General features: G+C 40.3%; 1 protein-coding gene across 1 annotated transcript in view; it reads right to left on the bottom strand.

Moving 5' to 3' along the window:
- Positions 1 to 19,206, bottom strand: part of LOC127232175 (ATP-binding cassette sub-family G member 3) — a 42,512-nt gene extending 23,306 nt beyond the window's left edge. The window contains exons 1-8 of the mRNA XM_051198158.1: positions 19,000 to 19,206; positions 11,125 to 11,184; positions 10,377 to 10,491; positions 9,670 to 9,822; positions 8,252 to 8,388; positions 5,149 to 5,300; positions 3,806 to 3,907; positions 2,610 to 2,860 (exon numbers count right to left, since the gene is read on the bottom strand). Of these exons, the coding sequence (XP_051054115.1) occupies positions 2,610 to 2,860; positions 3,806 to 3,907; positions 5,149 to 5,300; positions 8,252 to 8,388; positions 9,670 to 9,822; positions 10,377 to 10,491; positions 11,125 to 11,184; positions 19,000 to 19,193 (1,164 nt within the window). The 5' untranslated portion in view covers positions 19,194 to 19,206. The remainder of the gene's footprint in view (positions 1 to 2,609; positions 2,861 to 3,805; positions 3,908 to 5,148; positions 5,301 to 8,251; positions 8,389 to 9,669; positions 9,823 to 10,376; positions 10,492 to 11,124; positions 11,185 to 18,999) is intronic.
- Positions 19,207 to 20,551: the final 1,345 nt, after the last annotated feature.

Genomic DNA, 20,551 nt, shown 5'->3' with positions numbered 1-20,551 from the left:
AAAAAAAAAAAAGGAAAAAGTCACATTAGGAGTAGAAATTATTTTATACATTGTCTATTATTTTAAGATACATGATTTTCTAATCAGATCTCCCCATGGAGATAAACACTGTATTTTGTCAAGAGTCCCAGGGAAAACATAAAACACACATGTCAATAGACTGCTCGGATGGTAAACTGAAATTAAGGTCTCTGCAATCTGAGGCTCTGACAGGACAGGCCCTGGAAAAGCTCAGACTGCTCCCACTGATCCACCAGGAAGGCCAGTGAAGGGCTCAGGCCAAGCAGTGAAACTCAGATGACACAGGGGTAACAGAACACCTGGGAGGTTAGGGGACACACCAACCTAAAAGACAAAACATGTTCACCTAACCTAGGATCTCAACTCTGCTGCCAGTGAATGTGGGCGGGCTTCTACTTAGAGTGGCTGAAAAGAATCCATGTTCTCTTTACTCTTACAGTTAGAAACAAGTACACCCCAGGCCTGGGGGCAGCTCAGAGGCAGAGTCCTGCACAATAGACAGGAGATGCTGGCCCCTCAATGCAAACCAAACAACACAATTAAAACTGACTTAAAACAAAGCAATGGGATTTTGTGCTAAGAAGGGGTCCACTGTGTTGCCTCTGGGAAATGTGTGTCTGTGTGCGAAGGGACACTGTTGCTGTATTGTTGTCACCAAGTATTCACACAGCGTCCTCTGGGCTGCTCAATGCTCCCATTGCCCATCGTCTCTGTTACTGCTGCTCCATCAAACTCCGCCTGGGCATCCTGTGCTCAAGTCTCCTCTAAGCTGTCAACTCCTCCATCCCCTCATCTACCTCCATCTGTGCAGACAGTCACACTGCTTTGGTCTGGGGTTAAAATGGCTTTAATGTGTGCTTCACTTAACAAAGGTGTAAGGCCACATGATGCGGTAACTTATTTGAAAGATTCTAGTATTCCTCTGATAATGTTTAGAATATTATTATCTAAAGGAAAGCATCCTACAATTTAAATTCATAATGTAGAAACCAAAATCCCTGAGTTTGAAGATATGTTTCAGCAGTTAAGAACACTTGTTCTTGAGAGGCCCTGGGATTCATTTCCTACCACCCCAATAACGCCTAACAATCTGTAATTCCACATCCAGAGGATCTGATGGCTTCTTCTGGCCTCCATGAACATGCACATGATGGGAAGTTACACATGCAGGCAAAACACCAATATACAATAAATAAATAAAACTTTTAAAAATTATTCCACAATTCCTACCATTGCTAACACACAAACTTTTTCTGCATGATACTGCTCACTGTTGAACAATAGGTAACCCTTTTTGATGAGTGAAACTCACCTATTTCCTAATCATATTAAATATTTGAAGTCGAAGAATTTAGACATAAAAATTCTCCTTTTATGACTTAGATTTCCAAGATTAAAGGCCAAAGTATTTGGAGCAACAGACAGTATAACTCAAATGGAAAGAATATTAACATATACCAGGGAAGACTGCAATATTTAAATATGGAATTGGTGGTACTCATATTTAGAACAGTGTTCCATTACAGCAACACACGACAGCTCAGTATTCGATGAAAACTAAATGCCTGAGAATAAAATAACAACTCACTAACAGCAGAACTGACTACAGGCTTTGGTTGGACTGGTACAGGGATGGAGGTCCAGTATAGGGTAACTGATTGCCCTCTAGTGGCTAAGGCCGCAGGATCAATCACTAACACAGTAGAATCATCTACATAATGAATAAAACTAAATGAGTAAGTCATGGCCCATGAGCTGGAAGAAGTGCATTTCTATGTGATGTTCAGTTACAATAACAGACATGATGATCCTTGTTACAGAGCCCGTTTAAAGAAAGGGAGACCGTCACCTCCTCCCGGTGCCCACTTAGCTGACAGGGGAGAGCGAATTTCAGTCCAGTTTCTTTTTGTGTGTGAACTGCACTCTTTGATTGCTACTGCTTGCACACATTAGACTCCAATAAGGGAAGAGCATCCCGTGGCAGACTCATCTCTCAGGCAACAGAGGCACAGGCTCCCTCACAGCTGTCCAATAGCCCTGCATCCTCACCTCACGATTTCAACTACAGATCAACCCTCCTTCCCCTCTCCAGTCATCTGGAGTCATCTCCACCCTTCTCTACTTTAACTTTCTCCAAGACCATTTTCCCAACTGACATGCTACAATTTCATCTACTTATTCAGTTACCATCCATCCACCCGCAGGAAAAGGGGCATCAGGAAAGAAGCCTTTTCCTCTTTACTCAGCCAGGACTTGAACTTGTAGGATGCACAGGTGAATTAAAGTAGACAGATTTGAGGAGCTCCCGGGTGTGATAATTATCATTTATACTCCCTGAATTAAATTTCCTACTGGGGTTACTCACTATAGTTCCTCTAATTAATAATCAAAAACTGAAAACATTTTCTGAAGTAAAAAGTAAATTGTGTTGTGCTTGCTTTATTGAATATTTCTATACGCCACTAGAGAGGAGAGGACAGTACATGGAAGGGAGCAGAAGATGAGTGCTACCCTGAAGTAGACTCACTCAGAATCAAATTGCTCCCACCTGAGTTTAACACAATACAATTAAGAACTCATCAGATTACCTTAATCGCAGTGATCCATGAAAAACCCTGGAAAGTTTTGAATGAACGACAGATAATCCACCAGAGCTGATGCCAGAAAGGGGTGACACATGTGATCTCATCTAAGGCTGAGCTCTTCCCAGCATTCTGTTCCCCCAAGAGTGGATCCAGTTCTGTTCTCATTTCTCTGTATAAGGAGGACTGGGCATACATATTGGCTAAGTTTTCTGTGACTTGGTGCCGTCTCTCAGAAAATTCTTTATATTTGTCAGCTTTGGGATAAAAGGGGATAAAGACAAAAACAGACAATAACTTAACTGACTGTTTGACACATTTTCATGAATAGCTCATAAATTATTTATCAGTTTTTCTCCGAGACATTCTCATATACTGTAGACTGGCCTCAAAGTTGCTATGAAGCCGAGGGTGACCTTACACTTCCCCAGGTCCTCCTGTTTCTGTCTCAAGTGCTGTGATTACAGGCATGCACCTTCACACCTGGTTATGCTGTGCTAGGAACCAAACTCAAGGCTTTGTGTGTGCTAGGCAAGCATTCCACCAGCCCAGACACTTCTTCAGCCCACTGCATTTGAGCATAATGGAATTACTCCTGTGTGATTCCCTTACAGATTGGAAAAGTGTCCCTAACTGATCTGACTACTGTTGTTACCCCATGGACACAGCTAACTGAATGGCCTTTTCCCATCCCTGATTCTTAATAAAGTCCTGCTTCCCAGATGGATCTATAATTCTTAACATAAATGTCTGGTCTCCCCTGTCTGCTGCAAGTGAATGTATATGCAAATGTATATACAATGGTTTAACCTCCAAAGTATCTTGTTTTTAAGATGTGACCAACAAAGCCAGGCATGATGGCATAGGCCTGTAATGCCTACACCTGAGAGATGAGCTAGAAAGAGAACACGTTTGAGGCCAGCCTGACTACATGAGCAAACCCCGTCTAAAACAACAAGAGTAATATGGCAAACAATAGGTCATTTACTTTTTAACAGAAATTTACCTTGTGACGGTATCATATAAATGCTCTTTTGTAAATTAAGTAAAAAACACCTAACACTGACAGCATCAGCTATTAGCTAATTCAGGATAGTTAATTAACGTAAAAAGCTCTATTCTAATTAACCACCCTGATGTGTTTTAATGAAATCCATTATGAAAAAAAAAAAAAACTCTGTGACTCTAGAAGTCTCACATACCTTCATGGTTGTCTTCCTCTGTGTCTAATATAGTAGAGGAACCTCCATTAATGATGTTCAGGAAGAAGTCTGCAGGGTTGTTGTGGGAATCATAGTTGTAGCCTACAAAGAAGGTTGGCCATGACATGAACCTGAGGACCCTCCTTCAGAGCATGGGAAAGGGAAGGGAAGACCGAATCTAAGAATTTATTCCTCCTCTTTTCCCTCCCCCCACTAATTTATTCTTCCTATTATGTATACACTCATACTATTTCAGCACTTGTATACATGTATATGTTTATGTTGGCGATACATACATATACATATACATATATACATAAATATATATGTATATGTATATATATACACACATATACACATATATGATATAGACATAAGACAATGTAAACATAGACTAGACACAGACATAGATTAGACTAGTCATAGAAAGAGGCTCGATATTGATATGGTCATAGACATAGACTAGACATGAACCTAGGCTAGACTAGGCATAGATTAGATTATACCTTGTCTGGGCATAGGCATAGAGATATACCTAGGCATAGGCGTAAGCATAGGCATAGGCATAGATATTGACATAGACGTGGTCATAGACATAGAACACACATAGATATGAATCTCCCAGTGAAATATTCATTTGAATACGGTCTAAATTTTTATTGGACTCCATACACTCACGAATGTTTACATATTTTAAAATGACAAATATTAGTGGTGGACAGCAAATATTTAACTCTTTATTTAGAGTCAAGAGAATCATCCATATCTATGTTCATATTTTGCTAAAACTGATGGCATGAACCATTAAAAGAAATTTCATCATCCATCTGACATGAACAAATCAGGCAGACTAACAACATGAGTCACAAAAGCCAGACTTGGGCATCTATAGTCTCCAAAATTCCCTAAACCTGAAACCCAGTTACTAGTATACAAAATAACCTCTCCACAGCTCCTCAGTCAGCTCACACATCTGGAAAATTAAAAAGCACCATCTGCTAGTTCAGCAAGAACATGAGGACACTGGGCCTTTCTAAAGCTGTTCCAATGAGTGAAAACTGCACCTGAAGCTGGTGTGTTTATTAGGGGGGTCACCTGACCAGCTCAGTGAAAATACTGTGATACAGGCTTGATACAGGACAGGAGAAAGAAGAGAGACCTAAACAGCAAGCCGGTGCCTCACAACTAACAGAATCCTGTCACCACATCAACCAAAGTTCTTTACAATGGAGAAACCCTCACACAGCATGTCTACACGAGAGTCAAGCCTCATTCCTGACATCCCCTGTTCTCCTCCCAGATCCCATGAATGAAGGAGCTCTCACAGCAAAAGCCAGCCATACCTGCAGATGTGAAGTATTCCAAAGCCTCCTGTGCAGGGCCGTGAAACATGAGTTTTCCTGAGGCCACTAAGGTGAGGCTATCAAAACATCTGAAGATGGAGTATGGGGGATGGTTAATGGAGAAGATGATGGTCCTTCCCCTCATAGACATCCTAAGTTTAAAGAGGGAGAAACCATAAGTCACTGCACAGAGGAACCTTGACATTCTCAACAAAACATTTTATCCTGAAGTTTTACTCTTTGTTCCCATTTCAACTTGAATTTTCCTTAGAAATATCTCATCTCACTTTTATTATGCACCGGATAGGAAACTAAGCTAAAGCCTTTATTTATAAGACTAGGACTTCCAGCATGCGGGATGTCAATAGTCCACAGTCCACTCAAGTGTTTCTGCATAGTTCCCTGCCAGTCCTCTAGACACTGAGTGGGAGTATCTGGGAGTCAGTGCAAGGAGTCCATATCATGAACAGGCAGCCCAGGTGATGGACAGGTTCACTCAAGCTTGAGAACCAATGACAGAGCAAATATTACCACTATGACTGTGTGCATAATGCCCTCTAATCATTTACTTTCTGCCTCTTCAGGAAGTGGTTTCCATTGTTCTGATAATGTGATTCGCATTCTTAACCTTGTCCTCCCTGCTAAAGGCTTCAGCAATAACCTCATTTCAATCCTCACAATATCAGCATAAGGCACTTGTATTATAATTTCTCCCTTTCTGTTGACAAGGCTTAAAATGTCAAGCAAAAGACCAAGAGGTCAGTTACTGTGGGGCAAGCCTGGAATTTGATCATTGGTTTAATTCCATGATAAAATGTCATATCTTCTGACAGGAGACCCAATAAGCAAAACCTGTTTAAAACTACTTGCATTAAAAAATGTGTATCTTTGCTCAAATCTGTAATATCTCAGTACTTAAGAGTACCAGGATTTCAAGGCCCACCTAGGTTACAAGAGAACATTTTTCAAAAAGACTAAAAAAAATGGGAATGAAAGAGAGGGGTAGGGAGGTAAGGAAGGAAGAAAGAATGGATAGAAGGAAGGAAAAGGCAGGGGAGAAGAAGGGAAGGAGAACAGAGAGGGAGAAAGCTGGGCGTGGCAGTGCACACCTTGAATTCCACCAGGACAACTTTGTTAGAGACAAGGACAGAATAATGCCATAATAGCTGGGTTTTTTCCCATGTTAGACTAATAATAAATCACAAAAATAAAAACTGCAATTTCATGTAATATAAACCAGCAACTACAACTAGATTAGATCAAGAATCAAGCCAAGCAAACTAGATGGCTCAGTGGGTAAAGGAACTTGTCAGTCTAAAGACCTGAGTTTAGCCCACAGAACCAATGGTGGCAGGAGAAAGTCAACACCTTGACTTGTCCTCTGACATCTACATGCATGCTACACACACACACACACACACACACACACACACCAAAAAATAAATAAATCTTTAAAAAGCATTTCATCAGTTGGATCTATTTTGAATACTATTGGAGACCAAGGAGAACATAGCATATCAGGGCCTGAGTCTGCTCCCAGAACACTGGGGGAAGCCACATAGGATGATTCCATGCAGTGCACTAAGACTAGCCATGGAATGAGACACATTGACAGAGAGATGTGTTCCATACTGGAAAATGAGCAAGAACTTACTCTTAGAGAATCCTGAAACAGACAGGAAAGTGGACAGACAGGGAAAGCAGTGTCTTCTGAGGAGTCTACATACTAGAAGGTGATAAGTTCATTGTTGACTTCCTCACTGGGAAGGTACAATGATGGGGAGATCTTGACTAAGGAGGTACAGGCAGGAGTGTTTAGGGTGATGGGCCATGAGAACAAAATACAGGGGGAAGAAAATAAAGATAGGGAGCACGATAAGTTCCACTGCCAGGAGCGTAGATCATGGGAATGTGCTAACTCTCATATGGTTCTTGGGGCTCTTCAATCAGTTTGGAACTCCTATTATATTTTAAAATGAAAAAACCTAGTCCTTACATTTTTTTTCTATAACTGTTTCAGGCACAGACTTCTTTCTTGAGAGAAGGAAATGCCATATGTTTTCCTTCACCCTTCCCCAGGTTCAGGACTCAGACATTAGGAATCATTCCCTCAGCCATCACACCCAGGGCTTATCCCACAGATAATCCTATTGATTCTATATTTGAAACTACCCACAACCCATCATTTCCTAGCAAATGAACCCCCACACTTTAAGCTCTTACTGAGATCTTTATACCCCATGGTGCAACTGGACAACCTTCTCCATGATATATTGCTCTGCTCAAAACTCAGAAGACTTTCCACATCCACACCATGGGAAACCTTAGCCTTTAAGGTGACTCAGATGGTGTAGGAAATCCACACACAACCCAGCTCACTCCAGTGTGAATGTGGAAAGCTGAATTATGTCATTCCACAGACTCATTTGTGGAAGACCTCACATCTAAGAAATTAGAATGTGGCTAAATGGATACAGGGTCTTTAAAAACTTAATTAAGGTAGAATGAGTTATTAGTGTGTCCTAGTATAACTGGTGTTCATTAAGAGATCAGGGCAGAGGACATGAAGAGGGAGGAGATACCATTCACAGTTCAGTGACCCAGGCTGCAGCAGACACAAACTGTGGATACATTAATATCTGGCTTCCAGGATCCAGAACTGTAAGAAATTTAACTTCTATCAAGTCACCTGATCTGTAGTGTCTTTAATATTGTACTACCAACTTTCCTTCCCCTCAGGTCACTGGGGTCCATTTGGTCTCCCTAATTATCCAGACACACCAAATATGCTTTGCCTCAGAGCAAATGAATTTTCCCTCTATCCAGCACTCTGTTCAGCTCTCACTCACTCACCCTGAGCTCACTTGTCACATGCTTGAGGGTTATGGGGACACACTAATTGAAGTTGTGCTCCACCTTTACCACAGCCATCTCTCCCTGTGTTCATGACTCAATCTTCTTGATGTGTGTTCCTTGTTAATTGAAGTTGCACTCTAACAAACAATGAAGGAAACCTGCTGCTTACTTCTGAATCTCCTGCACCAAAATGCACACAAGTGACCAGGTACTGAGTGAATAAAACTAATGATCCTTCGACATTTACCTTTTCAGGACGGAGATGACATCAGCAGTAGTTGTCATGTCTAAGTCAGTGGTGGGGTCATCCAGGAACAAAATGGGATGCTCGGTGACCAGCTCCATTGCTATACTGGTCCTCTTCCTGAGCTCCTTAGAGCTAGGCTGAAACACAAACGCCCATTGTTATCAACAAGGAGGACAACAGTGGTCGTCATTTGTGAAGTAGGCGGTTTCAGTAATAAAAGGGTTTGTTTTTATCAATATCCTGAGGAGCAGAGTGTGGGCATCTGGGAGAAGAAGAAGGTTCCTCTTTTCCAAGTGAGTGGAAAGAGGCTCAGGTCAGAGTTGACATGAAGCCCATGCTAACAACAGTTACTGTTTGTTCCTTATCAAGTTACATATTCGAGGGCAATGAGTTATCAAAGTCCCAGACTGGCACAGTGGAATCACTGTGTAAGTAATGAGGAAGACAGGACAGGAGAAGAGGAAGTGTCTCTAATGAATTAGTGGTCATTTAACACTTCCCAACTCTCTCTCTCTCTCTCTCTCTCTCTCTCTCTCTCTCTCTCTCTCTCTCTCCACACATCACAAACATTCTACACAGTAAACACATACAAATCAGTGCTCATCTCACGCTCTCCATCCTCATGCCACCCAGGACCCAAACCCAGGAATGGTGCGGCCTAGGATGGGCTGGGTCTTCCTACATCACTTTCTACATCTATAACTTTATCAAGACAATCGCATACAGAGAGGCGCACAAGGCACCCTGACTACAATGCCTCATAGAGACTCTAAGTGATTCCATGTGACTCTAGACTGTGTTGACTTGACAGTTAAAACCACCCACCATAGACAGAAGAGGATAAAAACACAGAGAGACAGGCTACAGAAAATAACAGGCATCATACAAGTAAAAGTAAATGTTAAAGAGGCCAAGTATAACCCTGAAGGGAAACGAATGCAGAGTGAAACACAGAGTCAGAGTCCTCCATCTCACATCCTATGTCAGTCCAGAAATACAATTGAAACAACAAAGGAGCAAGTCCTGTAGGGGAGGAGACAAGAAACAGAAGAAAGCACTTGTCAAATTCTCTAAAGAGTCAAGAGTTTGGGTCTGAAGGGAACAGGGGTCGTGTGAGAACCACATGGAAATGACATGTGAGAAACACACAGAAATGACATGTGAGGAATACACGGAAATGCCCATATGAGGAACACTTTTTCCTGCTGGATCACACTCCATTCCCAATTGCTAAGATGGATTCTCAGCTTAATTTTCTCTTTATATCATGGAAGCAGCCACTCACTTATTAAAATTAAAACAGAGAACAGCCACCTTGACCACACTCGTTATAGGAAACTGATGGCAGAGGGTCATATTATCCACGCAGGGATTTTCTGTTTTGGCTCTGAGTCTTTTGAGATTTTTCTTCCCATTACCTTGACATTTGACTCCTCATCCAGATGCAGAAGTTCAAGGACCTCATTAATTCGTTTTCTTTTCTCATCTCTTGTTATAGACATTGGAAGTCGAAGAGCTGCTGAGAACTCGACATTCTCTCTCACAGTCACTGTGCCCATCACCATGTCATTCTTAAGGTTAAGTAGAATATTAATTGCAAACAATAATCTGTAACATCTTCACTCTAACTTCACTCTAATATATGTAACCTAGGCACATGTAAAGTTCTACACAAATGCAATGATTTACTTAAAAATGTTCTTTCAATGTTACTGATTTCAATTAGAGTGCCTGATGTAATCACTTTGACTCCCTTTCCCATTTGCCTTCCAAGTAGAGCTCAGGGATTTTGGTGACTTCTACCTGAAATTATTTGCAAATAACATCTTGAAAGCAGTGGAGAAAGATGGAGGAAGGAAAAGGTTGACAAGAGTAGTCCTTTGTAGAATTAAATCACAGCAGCAATTATTCATACTGTATCACAGATTTCATAATCAATCCCTCCCATCTTTCTATTTAATAATGCCAATCTCAGGCTAATGAGTCCTTAGGAAAAGCTGGTGTAGAGTAAGCTGGGCCTATAAATGTGTCATATAATGATCTAGAAACACACAAATCTACAAGCTAAGCATCTAACCATCCAGAAGCAGAGAAAATCTAAAATTACAAACCCACCAACACTTACTTGTGGGACATAACCAGAAGTGCATTTGAAATTAGCAGGTCGAGGTTTTCCGTTTATCAAAATATCTCCCGATAATCCACGTGTATCTTTCCTCGCGGCTAAGACATCTAATAACCTACAGAGGGTTAAATATGTTGTGTAGTTTACTTTCTCCTTTCAGTAACAGCTATCACCTTTCAGCCACTCAGAATAAAAATTATTCATGTCAAAATTTTACCAAAATCAATCACTTTCTCTCTCTCTCCCTCATACACACACACGCACACACACACACACACACACACACACACACACACACATACACACACACACACCTCCCTGTGTTCTAATACAGCCCAGAATTATGAATTCAAGACATGATCCACAAGAATGCCCCTCCCTTGCTATCTGACCTTGGGGACTGAAACAGGTAGTTTCCTTCTGTGTTTTGAGTGTTGGGCTTGGTGTTGCTTTCTTGACCCCAGAAACTTGTTCATCTTTCTAATTTTAATAGTATGTCCCCCAATTTAAATAATATGACCCCACAGCAAATGCCAATTGCTCTATCATTTCCCATGTGGAAAGTGAACTACTAAGACGTCTGTGCCCGGTAGAAAAAGAGAATGCACCCTCCGGTACATTATCCCCAGCACACAGGACAGACTCACACATTTACACTCACATAATACTTAGATATCTCCTACAGAACTGGTTTTAGTGCACGGAAACTGGATGCAAAGGGCTTGCACATGCTTTCTGTTATACTCACAAAGATCTGCTCCTGTTCTGAGGACCCATGATGGCATTGAGGCCAGGTTTCATGATCCCACTGCAGACACAAAATAAAACTGGGTGATTTTTCTATTTTTTTTAAAAAAAAAGTTACATTGTCTTAGTGTTTACACTCAATATGCTATTGAAGTTGGATGAAATTGTACACAGAAAATAAGCAAATACTCATAAATAAACCTTACCACAAGAAACCATTGAGTCATGGGATATCAGTAGACATGTCCTTACTATTAAAATAGAATCAAATCAATGCATATGGTGAAATCTTTCTTGGACAAATCAAACCTGTTGGAAGGTCAGAGAATGGAGCTTGCCACTAGCTAACCATAGAAGTATGGAGGTCTGTACAGACAGACAGGAGTTGAGATAGCTGAGCGGAAACAGGATATAAGGAGAGCAGAAACTAGCTCTTATGTCTGCTGAGATGGTGAATAAATGAAGTATGGCTGTGGCTCACTCTTTCTCTCTGATCTCTCATCATTTCCCCTATATATGACTCCATGTGTTCATTATCTAGACCAATTAAGAACTATATTTATGAATCCCACCACCTCCAGGGAACATCTTGGACCTGCACTGAGCACACTAGATCCGCATATCCATGCAGGACCTCCTTGAGTTCCCAACTGCCTGATCTCTGACCCCCACTTCCTGTCCTCAGCTGGAGCTCCAGGCCCTTCCAAGATATCTGCCTATCCCCACTCAAAATGTTTTCAACAAAATCATTGAAGAAAACTTTCCCAATCTGAAGAAGGACATGCTCATGAAAGTACAAGAAGCATACCAAATACCAAATAGACTGGATCAAAGAAAAAAGATCCCTCAACACATAATAATTAAAACATATAACATACAGAATAAAGAGAGAATATTAAGAGCATCAAAGGAAAAAGACCAGGTAACATATAAAGGCAGACCTATCAAAATTACACCTGACTTCTCCATGAACACTCTCAAGGCCAGAAGGTACTGGATAGATGTTCTTCAAGTACTAAGAGTCCATGGATGCCAGTCCAGGCTACTATACCCAGCAAAACTCTCAATCACTATAGATGGATAAAACAAAATATTTAATGACAAAGCCAGAATTTTAAAATACATATCTACAAATCCAGCCCTACAGAAACTTCTGGAAGGAAAACTCTAACCCAAAGAAGTTAACAACACTCACAAAGACATAGGCAATAGATAATTCCACTTCACCAGAACCCAAGTGTACAGCAGGACAAATATACTCACAATACCATAGCCAACAACAAATCTAAAATAAACAAGAATTAACAATCAGTGGTCCTTACTTTCCCTCAACATTAATGGTCTTAACTCGCCTATAAAAATACACAGGCTAACAGAATGGATACAAAGACAGGATCCATCCTTCTGCTACATACAAGAAACACACCTAAGCTTCAAATACAGACATTACCTCAGGGTAAAGGGTTGGGAAAAGATCTTCCAATCGAATAGACCCAAGAAACCAGCAGTGTGGCTATCCTAATATCTAACAAGTAAAACTTAAAACCAAAATCAACTAAATCACAGGAGACATCCATCAGCACAAAGTTTCAATTCTGAACATCTGTGCCCCAAATACAAAGGCACCCACCTTCATAAAAGAAACACTACTAAAACTCAGCTCACATAAAACCTTACACACTCATAGTGGGAGACTTCAACACCCCACTCTCACAGCTAGACAGGACCTCCAGTCAGAAACTTAACAAAGGAACAAAAGAGCTAACAGAAGTTGTCTCAATTGGACTTAAAAGACATCTATAAAATATTCCATCCAAACACAAAAGAATATACCTTCTTCTCTGCTCCACATGGAACCTTTTCTAAAAATCAACCACATAGTAGGCAACATAACAATCTGCAACAGATACAAAAAAGTTGAAATAGTTGCCTGTATTTTATTAGACCGCCATGCTTTAAAGTTGGAATTTAACAACAACAAAAAACGCAGAAACCCTACTAACTCATGGAAACTGAACAATGCAAAACTGCACCATACCTGGGTCAAAGAAGAAATAAAGAAATTAAGGACTTCTTAAAATTCAATGAGAATGAGGACACAACATACCCGAACTTATGGGACACCTTGAAAGCAGTGCTACGAGGGAAGTTCATTGCACTAAGTGCCCATATGAAGAAAACAGAGGATAGTCACATTAGAGAACTAACAGCACAGCTGAAAGCCTTAGAACAAAAAGAAGCAAACTCACCCCAGAGGAGTAGATGCCAGGAAATAACCTATTTGAGGGCTGAAATTAATAAAGTCGAAGCCAGGAAAACAAAACAAAAAAATCAATGCAACAAAGAGTTGGTTTTTTGAGAAAAATCAACAAGATAGACAAACCTTTATCCTCACTAACCAAAAAGCATAGAGAGAACATGCAAATTAATAAAACCAGAAACGAAAAGGGGGACATAACAATGGACACAGAGGAAATCCAGACAATTTTCAGGTCTTACTTTGAAAACCTACACTCCACAAAGTTTGAAAATTCAAAGGAAATTGACAAATTTCTGAATAACTATCACTTATCAAAATTAAATCAAGAACAAATAAACAATTAAATAGACCTATGACCCCCTAATGAAGTAGAAGCAGTCATCAAAAGCCTCTCAACCAAAAAAAAGCCCAAGGCTGATGGCTTCAGTGCAGAATTCTAGAAATTCAAAGAAGAACTAATACCAACACTTCTCAAATTGTTCTACACAGTAGAAACAGAAGGTTCATTACCAAACTCTTTTTACGAGGCCACAATTACCTTTGTACCAAAGCCACACAAAGACACAACTAAGAAATAAACTATAGACCAATATCCCTCAGGAACATTGATAAAAACATAATAAAATACTGGCAAACCAAATCAGAACACATTAGAGAAATGATCCCCCATGACCAAGTAAGCTTCATTCCCTGGGTTACAGGTATGGGTTAACATATGAAAATCTATGAATGTGATCCACCACATAAACAAACTGAAAAAGAAAAACCACACGATCATCTCATTAGATGCAAAAAAAGCCTTTGACAAAATTCAACACGCTTTCATGTTAAAGGTCTTGGAGAGATGAGGGATAACAGGAACATACCTAAACATAATAAAAGCAATATACAGTAAACCAACAGCCAACATCAAACTGAATTGAGAGAAGCTTAAGGCGATTCCTCTAAAATCAAGAACAAGACAAGGCTGATCTTACTCTCCATATCTCTTCAATATTGTACTTGAAGTTCTAGCTAAAACAATAAGACAGCAAAAGGAGATCAAAGGGATCCAAATTGGAAAGGAAGAAGTCAAACTTTCTCAATTTGCAGATGATATGATAGTTTATATATGTGATCCAAAAAACTCTACCAGGGAACTCCTACAGCTGATAACCACCTTTAGCAAACTAGCAGGATACAAGATAAACTCAAAAAAGTCAGTAGCCCTACTATATACAGACAGAAAAGGGGCTGAGAAAGAAATCAGAGAAACATCACCCTTTACAATAGCCACAAACAACATAAAGTATCTTGGGGTACTGCTTGCTAAACACGTGAAAGACCTATATAATAAGAACTTTGTGTCTTTAAAGAAATAAATTAAGGAGGTACCAGAAAATGGAAAGATCTCCCATGCCCTTGGATAGGTAGGATAAACAGTAAAAATGGCAATCTTGCCAAAAGCAATCTACAGATTCAATGCAATCCCCATTAAAATCCTACCACAATTCTTCACTGACCTTGAAAGGATAATAATCAACTTTATATGGAAAAACAAAAGATGCAGGATAGCCAAAACAACCCTATACAATAAAAGAACTTCAGGAGGCATCACCATCACCAACTTTAAGCTCTACTACAGAGCTATATTTCTGAAAACATTCTGGTATTGGCACAAAAATAGACAACTGGACGAATGGAATCAAATTGAAAATCCAGACATTAACCCACACACCTATGAACTCTTGATTTTTGACAAAACAGGAAAGCATCTTCAACAAATGGTGCTGGCACAATTGGATGATAGTTTGTAGAAGACTGCAGATAGACCTATGTCTATCACCATGCACAAAACTCAAGTCCAAATGGATCAAAGACCTCAACATAAATCCAGCCTCACTGAACCTCTTAGAAGAGAAAGTAGGAGGTACCCTTGAACAAATTGGTACAGGAGCCTGCTTCCTGAACATAACTCCAGTAGCATAGACAATTAATAGATGGTACCTCCTCAAACTGAGAAGCTTCTGTAAGGCAAAGGACACAGTTGACCAAACCAAATGGCAGCCCACAGACTGGGAAAAGATCTTCCCCAATCCTACATTTGACAGAGGGATCATCTCCAAAATATACAAAGAACTCAAGATACTAGTCAACAAAATGCCAAATAACCCTATTAAAAAGTGGGGTACACAACTGAAGAAAGAATTCTCAATAGAGGAAATCAAAAAGGCTGAAAGACATTTAAGAAAGTTCTCAACATCCTTAGCTATCAGATAGATGCAAATCAAAACAACTTTGACATACCATCTTGCTCCTGCAAGAATGGCTAAAATTAGAAACATCAATGACAACTTATGCTAGACAGGATGTGGAGAAAGGGGAACACTCCCTCACTGATGGTGGGAGTACAAACTTGTACAGCCATTTTGGAGATCAGTATGGTGGTTCCTCCAGAAATTGGGAATCAGTCTAGCACAAGACCCGGTTGTCCCCCTCTTAAGCATATATCAAAATGATCCACATCCATGCAACAAAGACATGTGCTCAACTATGTTCATAGCAGCACTATTTGTAATAGCAAGAACCTGGAAGCAACCTAGATGCACCTTAACTGAAGAAAGGATAAAGGAGATATGGCACATCTACACAATGGAATACTACTCTGTGGGGTGGGGGAGGGAAACAATGGAATCTTGAAATTTGCAGGCAAGTGGATGGAACTTGAAGAAACCATCCTGAATGAGGTAACACAGAACATGGTATGTACTTGCTCATATATGGATTTTAGACCTAGAGCAAAGGATCACCGGCCTATAATTCACACCACCAGAGAAACTAGGATACAAGGAGGATTCTAAGAGATTCATACAAGGTCCCTCACAGAAGGGGAAAGGGACAAGATCTCCTGAGCATATTGGGAGTGTGTGGGGACAGTGAGTGGAGAGGAAGCTAGGAGAAAGAGAAGGGGAGGGGAGGAAAGCACGTGGGACTAGGAAGATTGAGTCTAGGGAGGAATAAACAAGGGGAAGAGAGAGAGACACACACAGAGAGACAGAGACACACACAGAGAAAGAGAGAGAGAGAGAATGAAAGAGGGAGCCATTATTAGTTTGAAGAGAAAAGTGAATCTAGAGAAATGTCCAGAGACCTACAAGACTGATTCCAACTATCAATTCGAATAACAGTGGAAAGGCTACCATAAATGCCCTTCCCTGATAATGAGATTGATGACTAACTTATCCACCATCATAGAGCCCTCATCTAAGTAGCTGATGGAAACAGAAGTAGACACCCACAACATAAGCACTGTCCCTAACTGGAATCCAGATGCAGAGAGGAAGGACAAGACCAGACTACAGAAACACATGGAGACAGCTAGCCTGAACAAGGAGGAGCTGATGGGCCCCCAGACTGATAGCTGGGAATCCAGCGTTGGACTGACTCAGACTCCCTTAACATGGGTCACAGAAGGCCTGAGCAGTCTAAGGGACCTCTGAGAATGGAACCAGGATGTATCCCTGGTGCACAAAAGAACTTTGGGAGCACATTCCCCATGGAGGGATACTCCCTTAACCTAGAGGCAGTAGGGAGGGCCTAGTCAGTACTCCAAATGACTTGACAGATTTAGATGACCCCTCCTGGAAGGCATCACCCTACATGTGGACGGGGGATGGGAGGGGAGGGTGGTCGGAGGCATGGGAGGGTGGGAGTGAGGGAAAGGGGGAGGGAGGGAAAGAGGAAGGGAGGGAGAAGGAACTGGGATCAATATGTAAAACAAAAATAAAAAATATAAAAAGAACTATTTTTTCTTCATCTTAAGCAGAAATTAAAAGACTATAAGAGAGTGTTTCAGAGACAGAAGAACATAACAGACTTCTATAGAACATTCCATCCAAACACAAAAGAATATACCTTCTTCTCAGCTCCACATGGTACCTTCTCTAATATTGATCACGTACTTGGCAACATAACAAGAAAACAAAGAAAAGGAAAACAAACAAAACAAAGGAAAAAACACAAACAAAACAAAAAACCAAATCAAACGGAAAAAATCTACATACAGAAACACAATATACGATAGCATTCCCTGATAAAGAGATAAAGTACAACTAATTTAGAACTGGGGTATACTAGTCTGTAGAGGGCATTTTTCATTGTTGGATAGGTACAACACAAACATAAGCTGTTAGAAAAATGATTGATTTATTCAGAGTGGTGAATATTCAGATTGAAAAGGACATATAATTATATTCTTGTATTATTTTATTTTTTATTTAAATTAGAAACAATCTTATTTTATATATTAATCCCAGTTCCCTCTCCCTCCCCTTCTCCCATGACCTCCACCAACCCCCATCCCATCCTGTTTCTCCTCCATGGAAAGGGTGATGCCTCTTCTATTGGGGATCATCAGAGTCTGTCACATCATTTGGGACAGGGCCTAGGCCCTCCCAGGTGTGTCTAGGCTGAGAGACTATCCCTCTATGACTAGTGGGCTCCTAATGTCCATTCCTCCTATAATCTTATATGAAACTTAGCTATATTAACATTTGTTATTTTGTTTCCAAACAATGTGTCAATCCTTTGCCTGGCTCATTCCCCTCTGGGTAAGACACTGATGGAGGTTGTAGATGGAGGAGCAGAAATGACCAGTGCCCAAGAACAGAGGTGATGGTTGGGGTAGGGAGGAAGAGTCTCTGCCCACTGTGAGGGAAATGTTGGTGTGTATGCTCTGACCTTAGATTTGGTTGAAAGCATGGATTCTCTGTGTTATGAAACAATGTCTGGAATGATTTTAGCTCTTTGTAGCTCTTGATGAATTTTGAGCAAATGCATGAGCACCTGGACTTTGTGCTGTTGGGACGTCCTCATTGCTTCTGTCTCAACACTTGTAACTGACCCCGGCAGCCTGTTATGAACTTTGATGTCAATTTAGGGAGTGCTTATGGGTATAGACCCATATACAATTCTTTTATACATTCAAATGTCTAGGTATTACATTTTCAATATACCATCCTCATCCTTTGGTTTTAACAGGGCATCTTTGATATTATGCTTTCATTACTAATTTTATTGAATTAAAATAATTTATCAGTCTTCTTAAAAACATTTCTAAGGAATTGATAAGCTTGCTTGTATTTCCAAAGAACCAACTTTTTACATCATTAATCCATTATATTGTTCTTTTAATCCTCATCTAATTAATTTCACTGTGATCTTGAATCTATCTTTATGTAAGAGAAGATGAGGCTGCTGTCCAAGGGTAAGAACCTAAGTTAAACATCCAGAATTCACATAAAGTTGGGTGCAGTCATCTGTAACTCCATGCTCTAGGGAGAGGTGTGAGACAGAGACAGGAGAATCCCAGGAAGCTTGCAGGCTGCTAGCCTGGCATACACCTCAGTGGACAATGAGACATTCTGTCTGCTACAGGGTAGAAGGTAAAGACCAATGCTCAAGGTTGTCCTCTAACATTGTGGCATAACTTCCATACATCTATACATGTGAACATGCACACATACACAATAACATAGCAACACACACACGCACGCACACACACAGCTTCTCTATAATAAAATCTGTGTTGTTGAAAAAGTTGTTCAATACAGTGGTCACTTTACTCTATGCACGTACCTGATATTTGATAGTCTTTCTATCACACCCATTTTTTTACGAAAAGGAAAGCCACTGTACACTGTTTCTTGATAGCTGATGTTATGAAAACTTAACACAGCCTCTCCAGTCAATTTCTTAGGGTCCATTCCAGGAAGGTCACTGCGATTTCTTGATATCATTGGGATTGTAACAGGGTCATTATTGGAAGACATCCTGAGAGGTTCTTCCTTCCTGTAGAAGGAAGAGCAGTAGTAAGTTGATGGACACACAAACAACATTATGACACAGCATAACGAACGCATTACATATTGTATTAAACTGTGCAGCCACAGGCAGATCCCTTCCAGATATCACTGTGATTACCTAAGGATCCAATGAGAAGCACATATAACAGAGAATGTAGACTCCCTGTAGATACCAAATTCCCAAGAAACAAAGAACCCTAATAAGTAGAGTATAAATGATATTCTTAATTTATAAAGAAAGGAGGGGACAGATGAGGGGACAATCTATCTTACTTCAAAAGCATATTATAGTATTATATAAGTTCAGATGTAGAATACATAACCAAAATTACCCCATGTCCTATGTGTGGATGTGTTTCAGTGTGTGTGTGTGTGTGTGTGTGTGTGTGTGTGTGTGTGTGTGTGTGATTATGGGGTATAACATAATAGGTGGGACTTGCACAGTGAACAAGAGAAATTTCTGACGATTTCCAGCTTCAGACTGTTCCTCTTGTCATGAGGCATCTGTAGACAGCAAAGAGGATAAACTGGGGACAATGACCTTATCATTGCTGTAATGGGGATGTTTAAATTCTATGAAGACTTAGATTTTAAAATGACACTGATTGGGGACACCAAATCAGTAAGTAGCTAAGCAGCTTAACAAGTTCAAGGAAAAACAATATCAATGAAATTTATATGTCTCATTTCCCAAAGGAAAGGGTTGGGAGTGCAATCCAGTGAACACTTGATCCCCCAGGTTTATTCTTCAACATTTTTAAGTACCCCGACCAAAAGGGCAAAAGACTTCTTTGACAAGATAAAAGAAACAGATCTTCTTCCTTCCCCAAATATTTGGTAACCACACCTTAGACTCAATTTCTCATTTATCTACTCTTTTAAAGTCCAGCTTCTAGGGTTTTCGCTCAGGGTTCAAAAAAAAGCACCCCAAATAAGAGAGGGACTAAAATCTGAGAGGAGAGAGAACTGACTCAAACACAACCGCTCTTTAGCATGTTCCCTTAGTTTCCTATTTCTCTGTCTCTCTTACTGTTCTCTCTTTCTCTTTCTTTATGTTTCTACCTCTTCCCAGTTCTTGGGGTTACAGGTATATACACATTTCCAACAGTAATTCTTTTTACAACACAATGTGAGGCTTAAGTTTCTCGAGGTCAGCAAGGCAGATAAAATTTATACACAGAGCAATAAACGAAAGCTGCTAGGAGAATCTTTTAGCATCAGTTGCTTAGAGCTGTGAGTCAAAGAGAGAGTCTAAGATTAATGTGTACAAGAAACAAAACCTGGTGCCTTCCAGGGCTCTAGACTCAGTGGTGGCACGGGCCTTC

This window comes from Phodopus roborovskii, unplaced genomic scaffold (assembly GCF_943737965.1).
Source record: "Phodopus roborovskii unplaced genomic scaffold, PHOROB, whole genome shotgun sequence".
Taxonomy (NCBI): domain Eukaryota; kingdom Metazoa; phylum Chordata; class Mammalia; order Rodentia; family Cricetidae; genus Phodopus; species Phodopus roborovskii.
This window is presented reverse-complemented; position numbering and strand designations above follow the sequence as displayed.